The following is a 21,100-nucleotide window of genomic DNA, read 5'->3' on the forward strand; positions in this document are numbered from 1 at the left end:
ATACCCGAATCACAGAGTCAGTCAGTTCTGGGACTCTGAACACTGACAGCCAAGTGCTACTTCCCGTGTCTTTGACTGGCTGCTTTGCCACGTGAACGAGCTTTTGTGGGAGCGTTTCAGTCAGCTCAGCCCAGGGAGGGCTGCTTTGGGCGCAATGCTTTTGGGAGCCTGTTGTCCAACAGCTTCCAAATCAGCTTCTGGACTAGAGGGACAAACATCATCTCCCGGCCAGGGTGGTGGCGACGATGAGGGGGTTCTAGCCAAGAGAAGGCAGACAAACATTTCGTGCAAAAAAGTCATAGAGCCTGGGCATACAAGAGGCAGCAACAGATATCTGTTGAATATGTATAGTCTAAGTAGCTCCGAGCCTGAAAGAGCCGTGAGAATGCTCAGATGGTCCCATCTGGGGAAAGGGCCTTTGCCGTTCCTTCCAGGATGGGCGGAATTTCCTGGAGGAGAGAAACCTCTCGAGTTTCAGGTGGCAGGTTGACTCTGCCAGATTCGGGGCGCACGGAGACTTACTGGTCCCCTCTACGTGGTGGTGGTGGTGGGGGCTTCAGTCCTCACCAAAAGCGAATTCGCGCTGTATTAGCCACGAGGGGGCGGGGCGAGGCGGGGCGGGGCCGAGGTGGCGGGGTGAGGGGACCCAAGGAGCTTCATAAAGCCACAGCAAAGGCCGCCGCGCCGCTAGTGACAGCGGCCCTCTGGAGAGGGAGCCCCGGAGCAGCTGCGCGCCTCCCCAACGCGCGCTCAGGGGCCAGAGGTCCCAACCCCAGCTCGGGTGGTGTTCCACTCGTCCCCGGACCCCGTCTCCGTCTCCCCTGCCCCCACGACCCGCGGGCCTCCTCGACGGCTGCGGGTAGGCGCCCAGCCCGCTGCGGATGGGCGTCGTGGAGCCGGGCTGCGGAGACATGCTGACCGGCACCGAACCGATGCCGAGTGACGAGGGCCGGGGGCCCGGAGCGGACCAGCAGCATCGCTTCTTCTATCCGGAGCCAGGCACACAGGACCTGACCGATCGCCGTGCAGGTGGCAGCCTAGGGACGCCCTACTCTGGGGGAGCCCTGGTGCCTGCCGCACCGGGCCGCTTCCTCGGCTCCTACGCCTACCCGCCCCGGGCCCAGGCGGCCGGCTTCCCCGGGCCGAGCGAGCCTTTCCCGCCGCCCGCGGGTGCCGAGGGCTACCCGCCAGGGGATGGCTACGCTGCCCCAGATCCGCGCGCCGGGCTCTACCCAGCGCCGCGCGAGGACTATGCATTGCCCGCGGGGCTGGAGGTATCGGGAAAGCTAAGAGTCGCGCTCAGCAACCACCTGTTGTGGTCCAAGTTCAACCAGCACCAGACAGAGATGATCATCACTAAGCAAGGACGGTGAGTGTGGCGCGCGCCGAGCGCTGCGAGCTCGCAGGGCGGAGCCGGCGAGGGTCTGGCCTCGGTGGCCCGCCAGAGCAAGGACTTTCCTCTCTCTCCCTTTTTTTTTCTTTCAAATTCTGAAGCTACACGTTGCTGATTCGTGCTCGCAGTCTGAGCTTCAGTCTTAGGAGATGGGGAAGCAGGATAGCAGGGAGGACTCCGCAAACTCTGTAGAGCTGCGGATGCCTAGGGTTTGTCACACCAACAGTCAGAGATCAAAAAAGGACAGAGATGATGGTGTGGGCGCAATTAGAAGTTACTTTGGTGCAGAGGAAAAACGGTGACTCTCGCTTCACCAAGAGTTAGCCGGAGGGTCCCAGACTTGCTCCTTGCCTCAGTCTGGGGTCGGAGCGGGGTTAGAGTATATTCTGGGCCTGACAGAAGCTGGCCGTCTCTCAGTCCCTGTGTATGGGAAACTGAAGTGTTAGGGGCAGAATCTTTTGGGATCTCAGCGTCCCTGCCTTCACTGCTGCCACGCTCAGGGTGGCTTTGGTGTATGGGGGTGGCGGGACAGACTGGGATTTGGTGACATGAAGAAGCGGTCGCCAAGTTTCTTTTCCGGTCTTACTTTGATATCATATGTCTGAGGGGAGAGAGAGGGAGAGGTGTGTGTGTGTGTGTGTGTGTGTGTGTGTGTGTGTGTGTGTGTGTGTGTTGTGTGGAGATGAGGGACAGTAAAACTAATGAAGATAAAAATGCCCAGTGCCTGAACAGGCCAAATTCAGAATCAGTCCCATCTGGTGTCCAGTCCCGAACTGTGCCCTTTGAGGCTGGTCCCTAAAAATGTGCCCACTTTCTTACCCAGCTATTCACCAGTCCAGCCTGCTAGAAGATGGAGGGTTCCCCTGGGCTGTTGCATTAGTGGTAGGGTTTGCAGCTCAGCCTGCTGCTTCCGGATGGAGGATGAAGTCTCTTTGCTGAAGAAAGAAAGAGAAACTTGCAGTTTGTGAGGGGTCATTTAGTATGCAACACCCCTGTGAATTCCCTTGCGTTTTAGGAGAAGAGGCACCTGCCCTTCTCAGTGGGGAGCGACCAGGACTCTGTGGATTTTGAGTTAGGATGTAGGGTGTCGAGATGGAGACTCGGGTGGTAAAGGAGAGATTGCAAAGCTGGGGTTTCTAGGAGGGGGGACAGAAGCCCTTGCGGGGTCCCAAGGTGGCATTACTAGAGGATATTCCCTCCAGATGATGTCTGTGGCGGACGGAGGGACCTAGCTGCCAAGACCAACTGGTTTCGAGCTGCTGAATCGTTCTTCCCCACTGGGATGAACTGAGGATAAAACTTACGTGTTTGTTTACAGCCCACCCCTCATCTCCAAAGCCTTCTGAGGATTCTCTGCTCCCCCAACCTCCCTCTGGATGGCTCCAGGTACTGGCCAGGTTTCTAGAGTGTATGAACCAGAAGGAACTAGAAACTCCGACTTGTGCTGCACAGACAGGGAAACAAGCCCAGAGACGGCCAGGGACTCTTCTGAGGTACCACAGTCAGCAGAGCTAGGACTAGGGCTCAGATGGTACCTGTCTACTCCTCTTTCTTCGGTCTCCACAGCCACCTACACTGTCTGAAGGCCTTTCGTGGCGCCCCAGCACGCTTTCACTTCTATTATTTCACAGTGGGTTAGGTAGGCCAGGTATTCTCCCCGTTTCATATTCATGAACACTGAGTCGTGGGGATAACCAGTGTCTTACACTCTGTCACATAACGGACTAGGTGGGGCCTCTAACTCTGTGCTTTGTGGTGTGCCAGGAGCAGGAGGGAGCCTCTCATCCTGCGGCCTGGTCAGGGGCAGTCGGCATCAGCCAGAACATCAGTGATGGCTGGGCTGGGGCCTGTCTGTGGACTGTTAGGAGAGGCGTTTGGAGGGGTACACTCCAAATGAAACACTGGACTCCCACGGCCTCCTCTCCTGCGTGTTCCTACTGCAGAATTTTCACTTGGCTGCTTTTGTTGCCTCCCTTTTGGATGTCTTCCTTTCCTTCCTCCCCCTTTCTGTTTTAGTGTTACGACTGGAACCCGTCGCCTAGAGTTCGCTAGACATATTTCTTAGGACAGCTGTGGTATGCACATATGGTGATACCCATACTTGGAGACTAGCCTGTGCTACACAGTGAGGGTTTTTGTTTGTTTGTTTGTTTTAATTTCTTTCTTCCTCTCTGCTGTGTAGCAAAGGCTTCCTTTGAGCTCCAGGTCTTCTTACCTCTGCCTCCCCAGTGCTGGTATTATGGGTGTGCGCCACCCTGTCTGGTTGACATGCTGTCTCAAAGAACCAAAATTAATTTACTTTTCTTTCAATGCTGAAAGTTTAACCCCAGGCCTTGTGTGTGTTCTGCCGTACAGACAGTTCACCACTGACGCACATCCCCAACCAACTGCTTATCATGACAAATCTTACTATATAAAACTAGAAAGCTGGGCGTGGTGGTGCACGCCTTTAATCCCTGAATTCAGGAGGCAGGTAGATCTCTGTGAGTTCGAGGCCAGAATGGTCTACATTCCAGGAAAGGCAGTACTGTTACACTGAAAAAAACCTATCTCAAAAACAAAACAAAATAAAAAATAAAATTAAAATTAAATATAGCAGTCTTAGCTTCAAAAATTTTCAGTATTGGGCTGGTCTTTTTCTTTGTTGCTTTGATTGGTTTTTGAGGAAGGTCTCATTATATTGGCTCAGCTGGCCTGGAACTCACTCTGTAGACCAGGCTGGCCTAGAACTCATAGAGATCTGCCTGCCCTGCCTCCCGAGTACTGCCATTAATGGCATGTGCCATGTTGTGGTAATTTTGAGCTAGAATCTTGCCATGCAATCAAAATTAGCCTAAAATTGGTGGTCTCCCTGCTTTAAATCTTTATGTTGCTCTAAAAGTGGATTTTTGTTGATTTGGTTGAGACGAGGTCTTACTTCATATAACCCACATTGGCCTGGAATTCTCAACCCATCAGGTTCAGCTTCCCAAATGTTGGGATTACAAGTGTGCACTGAAACCATGCTTGGTTTGAAAACAGAATTTAAGCCAGGTGGTGGTGGCGCATGCCTTTAATCCCAGCACTCGGGAGGAAGAGGCCGGTGGATCTCTGTGAGTTCGAGGCCAGCCTGGTCTACAGAGCGAGTTCCAGGCTCCAAACCTATACAGAGGAACCCTGTCTTGAAAAAACAAACAAACAAAAAGATAGAAAAAAAGAAAGGAAGGAAGAAAGAAAGAAGAGAAAATGGAACTTAAAAAATGATTGTCAAAATGCCTTAATGGGGAAAGACACTGGCTGCCAAGTTTGATTCCCAGGACTCACATGATTGAAAGAGAGAACTTCCTCACACAAGTTGTGACCTCCAGACATGTACCATGGCACATGGGTACTGTCCACCACCACTACCATCTGCAAAAAGAGAAGGAGAGAGAGAGAAAGAGAGAGAGAGAGAGAGAGAGAGAGAGAGAGAGAGAGAGAGAACAGGACTGGAGAGACGGTTTAAAGCGTGAAGTGCTGGTTTTGTAAACATGAGGACCCGAGTTTGAACCCCAGAACCTATGCTAAGAGCCCCACAACCTAGGCGTTGTGGCACATGCTTTTAATCTAGACACTTGGGAGGCAGAGGCAGGCAGGTGGATCTCTGATTTTTGAGGCCAGGTCTACATAGTAAGTTCTAGGACAGCCAAGGCTACCCAGAGAAATCCTGTCTCAAGAAACAAAAAAGAAGAAAATAAAATTAGCCAATCAGCCAAGTGGTGGTGGCACACACCTTTAATCCTAACACTTTTGAGGCAGAGGCAGGCAGATCTCTGTGAGCTCAAGGCTAGCCTGGTCTACAGAGTAAGTTCCAGGACAACCATGGGTACACAAAGAAACCCTGTTATGAAAAAAAAAAAAACCAGACAAACAAACACCACCACCACCCAAAATATCCTAGCCAATTAGCCAGGTGTGGTGGTGTTTGTAATCCCTGGGGCTTGCTGGCCAGTCAGCCTAGACTAATCAAAGAGATTTAGGGCAGTGAAAAACCCTGTATTGAAATAAATAAGTAAGAGCCAGGGCATGGTAGCGCCTGTCTTTAATCCCGACATTCTAGAGGCAGAGGCAGGCTGTTCTCTGTGTGTCCGAGGCCAGCTGGGTCTACAAACCATAGAGGCCGGGTGGTGGTGGTGCACAGCTTTAATCCCAGCAATAGAGAGGAATTTAATGCAGGATGAAACAGAAACTCGCTCTCTTTTCAGTCTGAAGATTTCGTAGAGGCAAGAGCTCTCTAGTGGTTGGCTGCTTTGCTTCTCTGATCCTTCAGCTTGAACCCCAATATCTGTCTCTGGATTTTTATTATTCGTGCTACAATTCTGTGAGTTCGAGGCCAGCCTGGTCTACAAATCAAGTTCCAGGACAGCCAGGGCTACACAGAGAAACCCTGTCTCAAAAAACAAACAAACAAACAAAAAACAAGCAATAACAAAAAAAAAAGAAAAGAAAAGAAAGAAAGAAGTAAATAAATGAATGAATGTCAGTGCTTGAAGAATGACACCTTAGAGTGTCCTCCAACTTCTAAATGGACATGCACATATATACGTATATGTGCACACACACACGAATAAATAATAAAAAAATACCATCAGGAAACCTGTAAAAGAAACCCCTGAATGCCTCTGAGTGTTTCCTAAGAGTCTGCTTGCATCTCCTAAGGCCATATTGCATGACATGGGGGTCCCTGTGGGATGGGGTCAGTGGCTCCTCATCGTTTCCTCTGATGCCTCCACTTGAGTCAGGACCCAGAGGCTCCATCCTGGGAAGGAGACAGGACACACCACCGTCCAAACTCAGCCCTACCAAACCCCACGGCCTCTGTGTCTTCTCAGCTTGAGCTCCGGTGATCTGGCAGGTCCAGGGCTGTTTCCTCTTGCTGCAGAGTTTGGGGCCCAGAGCAGCTTCCTTTCAGTCCTCCTCCTCTGGCAGGCTGGCCTGTCCCTCTGTGGGTTCCAATGACCTGCAAGTCACTACCCTATCACCCACAGACCTTCTTTCTTTTTGAAAAATTCTTCCATCTCAGACCTGCCCGCAGCCCCTCAGCCCTGCGTCCTGGCTGGGCTGACTCACTCTGCCCTTGGCCTTTCCTCTCCCACCCACCCCGGACCCACCTACCGGTGTGGATCAGTAGCAGTGAGGCTTTTGAGTGTGGTGACTGATGAAGACGACTCAGGTCGGGCTCAGAGAGGGAAACCGAGAATATGAAGTGTCTGGAGTGGGCAGAGAGATAGCTCAGGGGTAGTGGAGCTTCCCGCCAATCCTGAGGCCCTGAGTTTAGATCCCTGGACCTGCAGGGAAGGAGAGCACTGACTCCCGCAAGCTGTCCTCTGACCTCTGCGTGCCCATGCGCACCCACGGACGCGCACAAACCTACAAATTAAACATAATAAAATGTGATGTTTTTCTTTCTTCGTCTTCTTTTTTTTTCTTTTCTTTTCTTTCTTTTTTTTTAGTTTTTTGAGACAGGGTTTCTCTGTGTAACAGCCCTAACAGTCCTGGAACTAGCTCTTGTAGAACAGGCTGGCTTGAACTCAGAGATCTGTCTGTCTCTGCCTCCTGAGTACTGGTACCAGAGGCATGTGCCACCACTGCTAACTGTAATATTTAAAAATAAAAACAAACAAACAAAAAAAAAAAAACGGGGCGGTGGTGGCGCACACCTTTAATCCCAGCACTCAGGAGGCAGAGGCAGGCGGATCTCTGTGAGTTCGAGGCCAGCCTGGTCTACAACAGCTAGTTCCAGGACAGGCTCTAAAAAACTACAGCGAAACCCTGTCTCAAAAAACCAAAACAAACAAGCAAACAAACATAAAAAAGGAGGCTCTGGGGTCCCTGTTTGTATATTTTGGAGACGGGGCAACCTGGGAGTGCCCCGCACCGGCCGTGCCAGCGTTTCTGTGTACAGTGTGCGCTGTGAATGGGTGATAAACACAAACAGCAGCAGACAGCAGATATCCTCGGCGGGGAGGAGAGGCCGGGTCTCCGTGGGCGTGTGGGTGGATATTAATTGCTGGTAATCCCCACTTTTCTGAGTATGATTGGTTGATTATTATAATTAAGATAACTGGAGAGAGCTGGTGAGTAGCTCAGTTGGTAAGTACATGTGGTTCTGTGAAGCTGGGGTGGCGGCGAAAGCAAGCTTGGCTTCGTGTGAGGCAGGGCCACCACCACCGTTCTCGTAGTCCCAACTCTCCCAACTGTTAATGAATGTTTTCGCTTCTTATTATTTTACTTTTTAAATATTTATTTTATTTTTTAATGTGTGTTTGTGTGTGTGTCTGTCTGAGTGTATGTATGTAGACTACGTGTGTATGAAGAACCTATGGAGGTTGGCAGTCAGAGCTCCTGGAACTGGAATTACAGGCCGTTATGAGCTCATGCAGGTACCCTGGTAACCCATAAAAGCAGCAAGTATCCTTAAGCCATCTCTCCAAACTTTTACTTCTATTATTTATTTATTTATTTATTTGGCTTTTGAGACAGGGTTTCTCTGTGTAACAACTTTGGCTGTCCTGGAACTCACTCTGTAGATCAGGCTGGCCTCAAACTCACAGACCCCCCTGCCTCTGCCTCCTGTGTGCTGGGATTAAAGACGTGTGCCATCACCACCTGGCTTTATTTTATTTTTGAGAGAGAGGCTGACTCTGTAGTTAGACTGGAGCTGTCTGTGTCCAGGCTGCCGACCCTTGAACATGTACACTGCCTTCCTTAGCCTCTTAAGTGCTGGCGTTGCAGGCATGAGCCATTACAGCCCACCAACCTTCTAGATTCTTTTTGTCATTTAGATTTATTTTATGTATGTGCACGAGTGTTCTCCTCACATGTATGTATGTTTATGCACCACGTGCATGGCTGGTACCCTCAAAGATTAGGAGAGGATGTTGAAATTGGAGTTACAGATAGTTGTGAGCCGTCATGTGGGTGCTAGGAATTGAACCCAGCTCTTCTGCAAGACCAAGTGCTTTTAACTGCTGAGTCATTTCTCCAGTCCCTGAATTTTTGTTCTTGGTGGTGCTATATTGAACCCAGAGTCTCATGAATGTTGGGCAGGCACTCTTACACTAAGTTACATTCCAGACCAACTTTTCAGATCTCAAAACAAAACAAAACAAAACAAAACACTTATTTTAAGATCTGGGCATGTCCGTGATATGTGATCCTACAATCACAGCACTTAGGCTCAGGAAGATCACAAGTTCAAAACTAACCTGGGCTACATACTAAGACCCTTTCTCAAAAAATAAACAGAATAGTTTGTCGTTATAACAAAATGTCCACAAAATGGATGATATTAAGCTAGTGAGATGACTCAGTGGATAAAGCTGCTTGCTACCAAGGCTGAGGAGCCGAGTTCAATACCCGAAACCCACAAATGGCAGAAAGAGAGAACCAACTCCCACAAGCCGTTCTCCCCTCTCCAATGTTCCATGCCCTCTCCGATAAATAAGTTAAAAAATATTTTTACCTTCCAATACTGAGGCAGCTCTTGGGAAACTGTTCTCCCTGACACAATTACTGACGTCACCTCAGGAAATATTTTGGCAATGTCTTATACTTACAGAATGCACAATACTCTCAAGCATCGCGGCCTCTTCCTCCTCCTCCCACATCTGGACTCGTGGACTAGGATTCCCAGAATCACTTGCAGATGGCTACACAGAAGTGCAGAGCTGGCGGCCAGAGAGGTGGCTCAGCGGTTAAGAGTATTAGTTGTTTCTCCCAGAAGACCCGGGTTCAATTCCCAGCACCCACATGGCAGCTCACACATGTGTCTGTAACTCCAGTGCCAGGGGAATCTGACACCCTCACACAGACATATATACAGGCAAAGAACCAATGCACTTAAAATAAAAACAGATTATTAAAAAAAAAAAAGAGGAATGCAGAGTTGTCACCTGCTTCAAGGAAGACCCAGTCAGTTGGTCGATGTGTGAAACAAGTCATTGTTTTGTTTCTGGAAACAGGGTCTCACGGTGTAGCCTTGACTGGCCTGGAACTCACTATGCCCCCAGCCATGACCCTGCAAATCATCCCTAGATGAGTTAGCTCTTGGGGAAGCACAGAGTTATAGGGTCATGACTCTGTCCCCTGAAAGGGGTATGGTAAGTAGCTTCACAGAGGGGAGCGTGGTACCAGGTCCATCTCCACTGCTGTCTTCTTCCCAGCAAAGCGACATGTAAATCAGGGAGTTATTCTGGGGTTCTACCGGTAATCTTAGCCATGTGTGTGTGTGCGTGTGTGTGTGTGTGTGTGTGTGTGTGTGTGCGTGTGTGTGCATGCGCGTGCGTGTGCGTGTGTGTGTGTGTGTATGGTATATTTACACGTATAGCTGTGCACATGTGTGTGGAGGCCGTTGGTGAACCTAGCAGGTCATTTCTCAGACATCATTCTCTCTCTCTCTCTCTCTCTCTCTCTCTCTCTCTCCTTCTCTCTCTCCCTCCCTCCTTCTCTCCCCCTCCCTTCTTTTTTCTTTTTTTCTTTTGTTTGTTTTTTGAGACAAGGTTTCTCTGTAGCTTTGGAGCCTGTCCTGGAACTAGCTATGTAGACCAGACTGGCTTCAAACTCACAGGGAGATCTGCCTGCCTCTGCCTCCTGAGTGCTGGGATTAAAGCTGTGTGCCACCCAAGCCTGACATATATATATTATATATTATTATACATATTATGTGTACGGATGTTATGTCAGCATGTATGAATGTGTACCTCATGCATGCCTAATGCCTGCTGAGGCCAACAAGAGAGTATTGGATCCCTTGAAACGGGTCTTACTGGTTGTAGGCCATCGTGTGGTTGCTGAAAATTGAATCCAGGTTGTCTAGAAAAGCAGCTAGTGCTCTTATCTGATGAGCCATCTCTCCAGGCCTCCTACCCCTTTTAAGACAGGGTCTTTCTATTATAGAGCTGGGTGTCCTAGCGCTCCATATGGAGACCAGGCTGGCCTCAGACTCACAGACATGCACTTGTCTTTGCCTTCCAAGGACTAAGATTAAAGTCGAGTGCCGAGCCAGGCATGGCAGGTAGAATTTGTGAACCTGAGGCCAGCCCGGTCTACAGAGTGAGTTCTAGGACAGCCAGAGCTACACAGAGAAACCCTGTTTCAATAAAATAGAATAAAATGAAGGTAAGTGCTACCACATTCTGCTCCCTATGTTTTTAAACAATTAAGTATTTTTTGAGACAGAGTTTCTCTGTGTAGTCCTGATTGTCCTGGACTTTATTCTATAGACCAGGCTGGCCTCAAACTCATTTATTTTTATTTATGTGTGTGTGTGTGTGGCGAACACTTGTGAGCTGCCTGATGTGGTGCTGGGAACCAAACCTGCATCCTCTGAAACAGCAGGAAGTGCTCTTAACCACCCGAGCCATCTCTCCAGCTCAGAAACTATGATCTGACCGGCTGATGGTGGCGCACACCTTTAATCCCAGCACTCAGGAAGCAGAGGAAGGCGAATCTCTGTGAGTTTGAGATCACCCTGGTCTATAGCATGAGTTCCAGGTCAGGCTCCAAAGCTACAAAGAAACCCTGTCTCAAAAAATCAAAACCAAAGTAACAATAACAAAAAAGTCCCCCCCAAAAAAAGAAAAGAAAATATTAAGCATTCTCCCCACCCAGTTTCTCAATACTTACTTCTTGGGCTAGGGATGTAGCTAAGCTGATAGAATTCTTGTCTAGAATTCACTATCTTGGATGGACTCCTAGCACTACACAAACTGGGTATAATGGTGTACACCTGTAATCCCAGGACTTTGGAAACTGAAGCAGGTAGACCAGAAGTTCAAAGTCATCCTTAGCTATACTGTGAGTTCAAGGCTAGTCTAGTAGAGAGGTTTTCTTAACTGAGAGACCTGTGCTTTCCTATCCTACATGGCCCCCTAGGAGGAGGGATGTGGGAGCGGAAGGGACATCCAGTGAGGATTTGCCTCTGAGGAAAGAGCTCAGTTTTTGGAACTTGCGATGGCTCTAAGGCTGCTAGTGGTGGTTGTGACCCTGAAGGCTGCTGCTAAGATGCATGGGAGCGATGGCGGTAGGAGTGGTCGGAGACAGGATGGTTGTGGTGATGGGTGACCAATGGGAATGGTGGTGAGGCTGAAACAGTAGCTCTTGTGATGACAGACAAGTCGGAGTGTGGTGGTGATCATGATGGTGGAGATGGCTGGAGTAATGGAGATGGTGGAGGTGGTGGCTGTACTGATGGGGGAGGTGGTGGCTGCATTGGTGGCGGAGGTGGTGGCTGTACTGATGGTGGAGGTGGTGGAGGTGGTGGAGGTGGTGGCTGTACTGATGGGGGAGGTGGTGGCTGTACTGATGGCGGAGGTGGTGGCTGTACTGATGGTGGAGGTGGTGGCTGTACTGATGGCGGAGGTGGTGGCTGCAGTGATGGTGGAGATCAGGTGCCGGTCAGAGGGACAGTGGCTGTAATCATGGCGCGGCAATGGTAACGAAGATGGCTGTGGAGGTGGGGACTGTAGCAATGCTGGAGGCTGTAATGGTGAAGACGGTGGCTGCAGTGATGGTGGAGATAGCGGTGAGAGCGATGTGGCTGTGATATGGAGGTGGTGGTTGTAGTGATCACGATAATAGGGGCAGAGATGGTGGAAGTTGGGGGAAGGCCATCGCAGGAGAGGGCTTCCTCTTCTGACTCTCACTCCAGAACCATGGGGGATAATGCAGCATCCAGCCCACTCACTTTTCTTTTGCTAGGACCCAAGACTTTAAGCATAAGGACGATTAGATGCTTCTGGCCACCTAGGGTGTTAACTGAGCTTCTGAAGGCACAGGCATGGGGCAGACCGTTCTGTAGAGCTGTGGGGCAGGGAGGGACGCTCAGGGAGCATAGCAGGAGCGTGCTGCGGAGCGCAGGAGTCGCTGTGGAGAAGGTGGGACCAAGGCATAACCCTTCTGGGAACTACCTTTGGAGTGTTGGCTGGTGCCTTTGGCCCACACAGGAAACACACTAGGGTTAGAGATGGTGGTTTCCAGATAAATATCTAGTCGCTGATCTGAGAGGAAAGCATTTTCAAAAGTCTGCAGGCTGGGATGTAGCTTAGTGGCAGAGTGCTTGTCGGGCATGCATCAAGAATCACTAGCCCTGCCAAAGACAGGCACTGATTTGTAGCAGCGTCTGCTGATTCCCGTGGTGTAACTGGGACAGTGGTGTATCCGAGCTACCAGAAGGATGGGGCTGAACAAGAGCTGGGGAGATGCACAGCAGCCATTGTCAGTTCCTCTACCAACTCACACAGCAGCCCCAAATCAGCTCCAGCTCAGACCACAGTACAGCCAAGGAAAACAAGGGAAAGAGACTCTCGAGTGCTGGATGCCTTGGCTCTTAGAGAATGTATTTAATTGTTATGTTTGTAGAGTTTTAAGTTTTGTTTTATTTTGTTTTTCGAGACAGGGTTTCTTTGTGTAGCCCTGGCTGTCCTGGAACTTGCTCTGTAGACCAGGCTGACCTCAAACTCAGAGATTCTCCTGCCTCTGCCTCCCAAGTACTGGGACTAAAGGTGTGTGCCACCATACCCGGCTAGCACAATTTAATTTTTTTTAAAAAAAGATTTATTTTTAATAATCCGTGTATGTGTTCCTCTGTGTGCATGTGTGAGCCTGAATGTGCCTCTATGTGTGTGTCTGTGTGTGTACTTCTGTGTGTGTGTGAAAGAGCCTGCACGTGCCTCTGCGTGTATATGAGCCTGTGTGTGCCTATGCATGCTCCTCTGTGTGTGTCTATGTGTACCTGTGCATGCAGACATCTGTGGAGGCCAGAGACATTGGGTCACCTTGGAGCTGGAGTTACAGGCCTGATGTGGATGCTGAGATCTGAACTCGGATTCTCAGGCATAGCAGTGTGTGCTCCTACCTGCTGAGCCATTTCCCCAGCCCTACGAATTAATTTTCAGTTACATCTACAAACCAGCTTGTGGTCCACTTGCCAGTGGCTCTTGTGAACAGGTGGAGGCTGGCTGCAGCACACCGTGAGCACACAGGTGACTGACCACTGGCCTAATGGACCCTGGGACTTCTCTGTTCCCCGCAGGCGAATGTTCCCATTCCTCTCTTTCACTGTGGCTGGACTGGAGCCCACAAGCCATTACAGGATGTTTGTGGATGTGGTCTTGGTAGACCAGCACCATTGGCGGTACCAGAGTGGCAAATGGGTGCAGTGTGGAAAGGCAGAAGGCAGCATGCCAGGTACGACCCCCTTTCGGAGCAGTGGGCATGCTTTTTCTCCCAGACTGGCGCCCCCTGGTGGATTGTTCAAGCTCTTGTCCCGATGTGAAAGTTCTGTATCCTATGCGCCACCTCAACCTTCCTTTGGCTTGTCACCTTTTCTCCAGTTCTGCAGAGGACACTCAACTCAATCCTTTGCCCTCATTTGCCCCGTCCAACCTGCCTGTCCCCTCCCCTGAATCTTTCTTACGTTCCTCTCAGAACAGGCAAAACCCCACATCTCAGGGTCTGTTCAAGGGCTACTTGGCAATAAGGTTAACTGTCCACAGGAAACCGTTTATACGTCCACCCAGACTCCCCCAACACCGGAGCCCACTGGATGCGCCAGGAAGTTTCATTTGGAAAACTAAAACTCACCAACAACAAGGGGGCGTCCAACAATGTGACCCAGGTAGGACAGTCAGCCCCACCTCCCCCTGCGTCTGAGACCTTCTCCCCTGACACTTCCTAAGAGCAACTCTGTTGGAGTCTCCTCCCCTCTGCTCTACTCTCCTCCCCTCCTCTCCTTCCCACCTAGCCAAGGATGACCTTGACCTTCTGCCCCCAGCTCCTGAGTGCTGAGATTTCAGTCACAGACCACCATGCCTGGTTTATATGGTTCTGGATATTGCACCCAGGGATGGGTTGCGTGCTAACCAACCAATTTTTCCTATTAGTTGAGCTACTTTATGCCCCAGCACCTTTACTTCCTCTTTGAACTCTTGGGTGCCCACCTTGAGAAGACAATGAAGTGGGAAAACGCTGGATCTCTGGCAGGGCTCGCTCTCAGGCCAGCACAGGTCAAACCAGCCTGGGAGCTTTTTCACTAGGTCATGATTTGTAACTTTGACGGATTCCAGTGTCCCAGGGAATGGATACAAAATATCCTCACGTTGAACATTGAGGTTTTTCGTTTCGTTTAGTTTAACACATTTATTTATTCGGTTGTGGGGGTGCACATGCACTATGTTGTGTTTGTGGTGGTCAGAGGACAGCTTGGCTGGAGTAGGTTCTGTTCTTCCATCACACAGATCCCAGGTATCAAACTCAGGTTGCCAAACTTGGCAGCAAGACCCTTTGCTTGCCAAACCATCTCCACAGCTTCAGTTCAGGTTTTGTTTTTTGTTTTTCCTGGGATAGGGTTTCTGTGTATTGCCCTGGAACTCGCTCTGTAGACCAGGTTTGCCTTGAACTTAGAGACCCGCCTGCCTCTGCCTCTAGAGTGCTGGAATTAAAAGCATGCGCCACCACTGCCCAACACCCAATCCTGATTTTTAAAACCTGAGCTGGAGAGAGGGTTCAGTTGGTAAAGCATTTGCCTTGCAAAAACAAGGACCAGAGTCTCATCCCTAGAACCCATCCATGTTAAACAAAGAAAAGAAAAGCTGGCTATAAAGATATGACCCAGTAACTTTAGCACTGGGGAGGCAGAAATGGGTGGATCCCTAGGACTCACTGACCTACTTGCTGAGTTCCAAGCCTGGGAGAGACCCTGTCTCAAAAAAGTGGATGGTACCCGAGGTTATTCCCTGGCCTCCATCTATGCTTGCACACAGAGGCACCCATGTGCACATATGACCTCTATGCTAATACCTTGATCTCACTGACATGGAGGATCAGGAAGGATTCTACATGATTTCACAAGCTATCATAAGAGGCAAGACTAGGTGCCCCCAAGAGAAGAGGCATGGTGGCAGGATGGTGACAGCACGAGATGTCCTCAGGGATTCTTCCTAGTCCCACGGTAGGGCTGGTCGTCACTGGTGGGGGAGCGGATGCAGCGATGAGACCACAGTGGGGTCAGGAGGAAGCTTGCTGCTCCTCGGTGACCCTGCCACCACCTCGCTCCCTCTCTAGATGATTGTCCTGCAGTCTCTGCATAAGTACCAGCCCCGGCTGCACATCGTGGAGGTGAATGATGGGGAGTCAGAGGCCGGCTGCAATGCTTCTAATACACACATCTTTACTTTCCAAGAGACCCAGTTCATTGCGGTGACTGCTTACCAGAATGCAGAGGTGAGGCTTGGGGCCAAAAGGGCCTGGGGACAGGCATTTGCTAGGGGGCGGGCCCGGCCTTCTTGTTGAGGGTGGGGAGCTGGAGTCCCTGAGCCTCAGACTCAGGCAACTCTATTCCCCTTTCTCCAGATCACTCAGCTGAAAATCGACAACAACCCCTTTGCCAAAGGATTCCGGGAGAACTTTGAGTCGTAAGCGCACTGGCGGCAACTTGCCTTTGGTCTCTCTGAGATGGGACTGTGGATCAGTGGTCAACATGTCCTGTCTCTGCTTCGGGAGTCTGGGGTGGGGGGGGCAAGCAGGCCAAGGAGGGAGAAACAGGAAGAAAGAGACATACTTGTGTCTTTTTTTTTTTCACATTTTCTGTTTTGTTTTGTTTTTCAGCATGTATGCATCTGTTGACACCAATGTTCCCTCCCCGCCCGGACCCAACTGTCAACTGCTAGGGGGAGACCCCTACTCACCTCTCATATCTAACCAGTATCCCGTTCCCACCCGTTTCTACCCCGACCTTCCTGGCCAACCCAAGGATATGGTCTCACAGCCTTACTGGTTGGGGACATCTCGGGAACACAGTTATGAAGCCGAGTTCCGAGCAGTGAGCATGAAGCCCACATTCCTGCCCTCTGCCTCTGGGCCCACCGTGCCCTACTACCGTGGCCAAGAAGTCCTGGCACCCGGAGCTGGCTGGCCTGTGGCCCCTCAGTACCCTCCCAAGATGAGTCCAGCTGGCTGGTTCCGCCCCATGCGAACTCTGCCCATGGACCCTGGCCTGGGATCCTCAGAGGGACGTGTACCAGAGGAGCAGGGCTCCCCCTCGCTGTGGACTGAGATCACCCCTCTCCGGCAGGAGCCCAACGACTCCGGACTAGGCGAAGGAGAATCTAAGAGGAGGCGGATCTCCCCTTATCCTTCCAGTGGCGACAGCTCCTCTCCTGCTGGGGCCCCTTCTCCTTTTGACAAGGAACCCGAGGGCCAGTTTTATAACTATTTTCCCAACTGAGAAGATGTCACTGGGTTGGAGGGCGCCAACTAATTTAGAAAACAGACACAGGACGGAGAAGCCCTGAGTCGTCCCTTCCCCGTGTAGTGATTGGTTGGGGAAGGAGAAGGGCAAGAAGGATTCTGGGCTTCACTTGTTACTTCCTGGCCCACAAGGAAATGTGACAGACGTGTCCCCTGCCCTTTCCTCTGCCCGAACTACAGTCATGTACCCGGTGCTGCTTCTGACCAGTTCCCCGGAGAGTGGACTCCAGAAAGTTTTGGACCCAGAGAGACTTCATGGCTTCTGACGGATCAGGAGAGAGGCCAGGCCTGGAGACATAGCCCCTTCTCCTGCGGAAGAACTTTGAACTGTTAGTCTCTCTTCTGTGTTAATCTCTTGACCAGGGAGGAAAGGTCCGTGGATTTTTATAACAGACAGTCAACCAGGAATAGGGAGAGGACTCAGGTGATTTTGTGAGGAGACAAGAGAGTGGGTGCAGAGGAAGGGGTCAGAAGGGTGCACATCTCACCGAGCGAGGTCACTTGGAACTGGTGTGAACACACGCTTTTCTCTTTTTGGTTTCTTTGGGATGGGGAGGCTATTTATTGTAGGGAGAGTGGTGTCTGGTTGTTTTCTTTGCTTTCATCACTTTCTGAAAATAAACATGGAACCAGTCGGTGAGTGTGTCCTGCTTCTGTGGGCAGGGTAGGGGTGGGGGTGGGGGGGAGGGGGCGGGTGAGGTTTGCTGGTCCCTGGGCTCTTGTTTTGGGGGTGAACTGTTAGGATCTTAAAGTGACCTTACTTAGGGATAAACTGAGTTTAGAGTTTGTCTTCTCCTCAGTACTCCAGCTGATGGCTCGTGCGGCCACATGTGACCCGAGAGCCCCTCAGCCTGTGTTGCCTTCTCAGCACCCTGACCTGGGGGAAGGCAGGGTGAGAGCAAAGTCAAGACTGGGCTGGATAGGGCCGACCCAGGAGAGAAAGGACTCTTGATGTATCTTTGCCATTTAACACTTCCCGTTTCTAGGTTTGTTCAAGTGTTGAAGGCGTAAGCAGAAACTGTGTGAGGCTGCCACCCTTTGCAGGTCAGGATCAGCCACACAGGATCAGCAGTTTCATAGGAACCAGCTTAGTACAGGGGAAGGGTTTGAGATCAGCGTTTGACAAGGTCCTCAGGGAGAGCTGTCATCGGGAACTGGGAACTAGGCCCACTTTCTCTCTCTCTCTCTCTCTCTCTCTCTCTCTCTCTCTCTCTCTCCCTCCCTCCCTCTCTCTCTCTCTCTCTCTCTCTCTCTCTCTCTCTCTCTCTCTCTCCCTCCCTCTCTCTCCCTCTTTTCTTTTGAAGGGGGTTCAAGACAGGGTTTCTCTGTGTAACAGTCTTAGCTGTCCTGGAACTCTATAGACCAGATTGGTCTTGAACTCAGATACACCCCCACCACCCGCCGCTGCCTCCCAAGGGCTGTGATTAGAGGTGTGCACCATCACCCAGCTTCTCTCTTCCTCTTTTATTCTACTTACGTATTTATTGTGACAGGTTCTCACATTGTAAGTCAGGGTGGCTTTGAAGCTTGTAGTGATCCTCCTGTCTCATCCTTCCGAGTGCTAGGATGACAGACAGCAGCCACCTGTCTTTCTAATTCTGTTTCTTTTTAAAAAACAGGGAGTAAATGCACTAACGGCACGGCCTGAAAACACAAGCCTGATGCCCTGAACCTATGTAAAAGCTGCATTTGGTGGCAAACACCTGGCATCCCAGTGCTCCTAGGTGATGGGGGACAGAGACGGGGGATATCTTAGCAGCTCACCAGGGGATGAGCCATAGGTACGAGGCACAGCTGGAGAACACTGGAGAAGAGACAGAGACCCCATCTCAACATGGCAGGAGAAAGCCGATCTCAGAAGACTGTCCTGATTTCCATGCCTACGCATGCCTGTGCGCACACACACACACACACACACACACACACACACACGAGAGAAAGTGTGTAAATATTTTTAGAGTTTTTTGGGGTTTTTTTTAGATTTATTTATTATGTGTAGAGTACACCAGATCCCATTATAGGTGGTTGTGAGCCACCATGTGGTTGCTGGGAATTGAACTCAGGACCTCTGGAAGAACAACCAGTGTTTTAACCACTAGCCCACCTCTCTACCTCTAGAGTGTGAATTCTTAACATATTTCTCCATTATATTCTACTTTATGCTGTCGCTTCTAAAAGCCATTTTGATTTATTCATGTTAAAATTTTGGTCCTCTCTTCATCCTCGGTGTTCTGAATATTGAATGTTACATATCTTGGTCTGAAGTCATGTGACAGTGTGTGTGTGTGTGTGTGTGTGTGTGTGTGTGCGCGCGCGTGCGCGCTGCCATTACCAAGGATCAAATCCAGGGCCTCAGGCATGCTAGGCAAGCACTTCACCCTAGGGGAGATCTGGAAGGGCGATTCCCCCTCCCCAGATCCCACCCCGTGGAGAAGCTGATAATGGGGTCCCGGGGCTGACTCAGCAGTTTATAAAGCCTGACTGTGTCGGGTATGGCGGCTCACACCTTTAATCTCAGAACTCGGGAGGCAGAGGCAGGCAGATCTCTGTGAGTTTGCAGCCACTCTGGTCCACATAGAGCTTCAGGACAGCTGGACTGTGTAGTAGAGACCCTGTCTTTTTTTTTAAAGACCCTCTGTCTGCCTCTCTCTCCCAGGAATCAGGGCACACTTCTGTGCAATCTGTCCCTTAAGAGGAAGAGCTAACAGATGCCTGCTGTGACTGTTGAGTTCTTAGATCTCTGAGGGAAAAGCAAGCCCAGCTCTGCCCTCCCTCCCCTAACTCTTTTCTTTTTTATTTATTATGTATACAATATTCTGTCTCTGTGTGTGTCTGCAGGCCAGAAGAGGGCACCAGACCTCATTACAGATGGTTGTGAGCCACCATGTGGTTGCTGGTATTTGAACTCAGGACCTTTGGAAGAGCAGGCAATGCTCTTAACCTCTGAGCCAAAGAACTAGTGGACTATGGTCTTACAGGTCCAGTCTGTGGTCCTGTCTGGTGTTTGCTTCGCGTCCCTTGACACGTAGGCCAGGTTAGACCATGGGGTAGGATGCTTGTACAGCCACAGACAATCTGTGCGAGTCAGAAGCTAGGTTTGGAGGAAAGTCTCTCTCTGTCCCTCCTCAAGGTCCCACTGTGGCTATATCTGTGGCTGTGATGCCATGTCTCTCCTGATCGTAGGTGAACTAAAAGGTCCCTATGTCCCTTCAGGGTAACCCCAGTCATGCCATCCATGGTGAGTATCTCTCCTAATGAAGCCCCTCTTCATACCTGAAGGCTGTGCTCACCTTTCAGGGCCCCCTCAAACAAAGCTTCTGGGAAGGATGACCTCACTTCCTTTCTATGAATCTGCTCATTCTCTTTTAAGTTGACACAGAACAGACATAGCTTTCCCTAATGACATCCAGTAGCATCAGGTTGGTAGCCTGACCCTGTGGGAATCAGCCTGGACTACACCGAGGGCACAGTCTCTTCCAAAGACCTTGTTTCCTCCCAGACTATCGAGAGCTGGCATCCCCTGCAGTGTCAATACACAGAGACCTTGCCCAAGGTGATCCATTCTCCAGAGGAAACCCCTCAGCAGCTGCAGCATTCTGGGAGTGGGGCATGAGGACAGGGAGCTGAACCCCATTTATTACCTCCAACTTTATTGTGTGTGGTGCGTGTGTGCGTGTGTATGCATGTGTATGCACATGTATGTGGTTGTGGGGTGTGTGTGTGTGTGTGTGTGCTGTGGCATGCACTTGGAGGTCAGGGGACATCCTTGGGTATCCATCCACCCCTTCCACCTTGTTTGAGACAAGGATTCTATTGTTTTTCTTCTGTGTTTGCAATTTGTTGGCTTGAGAGTTTTGGGGGATTCTCCTGGCTCCACCTCCCGTCTTCTGGGAAAGGAGGGATTACAGGTGTTTGAACTCCATGTCAAGCATTCACATGCACTCTGGGGATTTGAACTCAGGTCCTCACACTTGGGTGGCAAGTGCTTTTACTCAGAGAGTAGTCGCTCCAGCCAAACGTGACTTTGATTTCCCTTTTTCCACCTTGCATTTCCCTTCTTTCTGCCTTTAGTGTTCCCAACCCTGTGTTCGTTCTTCTCCTCTTCAGAGAAGGACATTCTCTACTTCTAGAAGGAAGTGGTAGTGAAATGGCTCCCGGTACTTAGCGTGAGAAGCAGACATGAGCATCTTGACACGTCTGAATTCAGACTTTGGATGTTCTACCAGTTCTCTGAAGGGACTGCAACCCCTCCTTCCACTGTCTCTGGCTGTCCCGAGCCCTGGGGCTCAATGCTTCCCTCGGGGATGAGTTAGTTCACTTACCGTTCGTCCTTTTAGAAGGCGTTTTAATCTTCAGCTCCACTTTGCGTAGCAGCGTGTGCACAAGTCACTCTCAGTCACATAGGAAGTCGGAGGCCGGCATGGGCTACATGGGCTATGT

General features: G+C 50.4%; 1 protein-coding gene across 1 annotated transcript; it reads left to right on the forward strand.

Moving 5' to 3' along the window:
- The first annotated feature begins 700 nt into the window (after positions 1 to 700).
- On the forward strand, positions 701 to 17,295 carry Tbx21 (T-box transcription factor 21). The gene is made up of 6 exons (XM_048450890.3): positions 701 to 1,369; positions 13,446 to 13,600; positions 13,909 to 14,030; positions 15,476 to 15,634; positions 15,764 to 15,825; positions 16,019 to 17,295. The coding sequence occupies exons 1-6, from the start codon at positions 882 to 884 to the stop codon at positions 16,635 to 16,637; spliced, it is 1,605 nt and encodes a 534-aa protein (XP_048306847.3). The 5' UTR covers positions 701 to 881; the 3' UTR covers positions 16,638 to 17,295.
- Positions 17,296 to 21,100: the final 3,805 nt, after the last annotated feature.

The sequence above is a fragment of the Myodes glareolus genome, chromosome 9 (assembly GCF_982192425.1).
Source record: "Myodes glareolus chromosome 9, mMyoGla1.1, whole genome shotgun sequence".
In the NCBI taxonomy this organism is placed as follows: Eukaryota; Metazoa; Chordata; class Mammalia; order Rodentia; family Cricetidae; genus Myodes; species Myodes glareolus.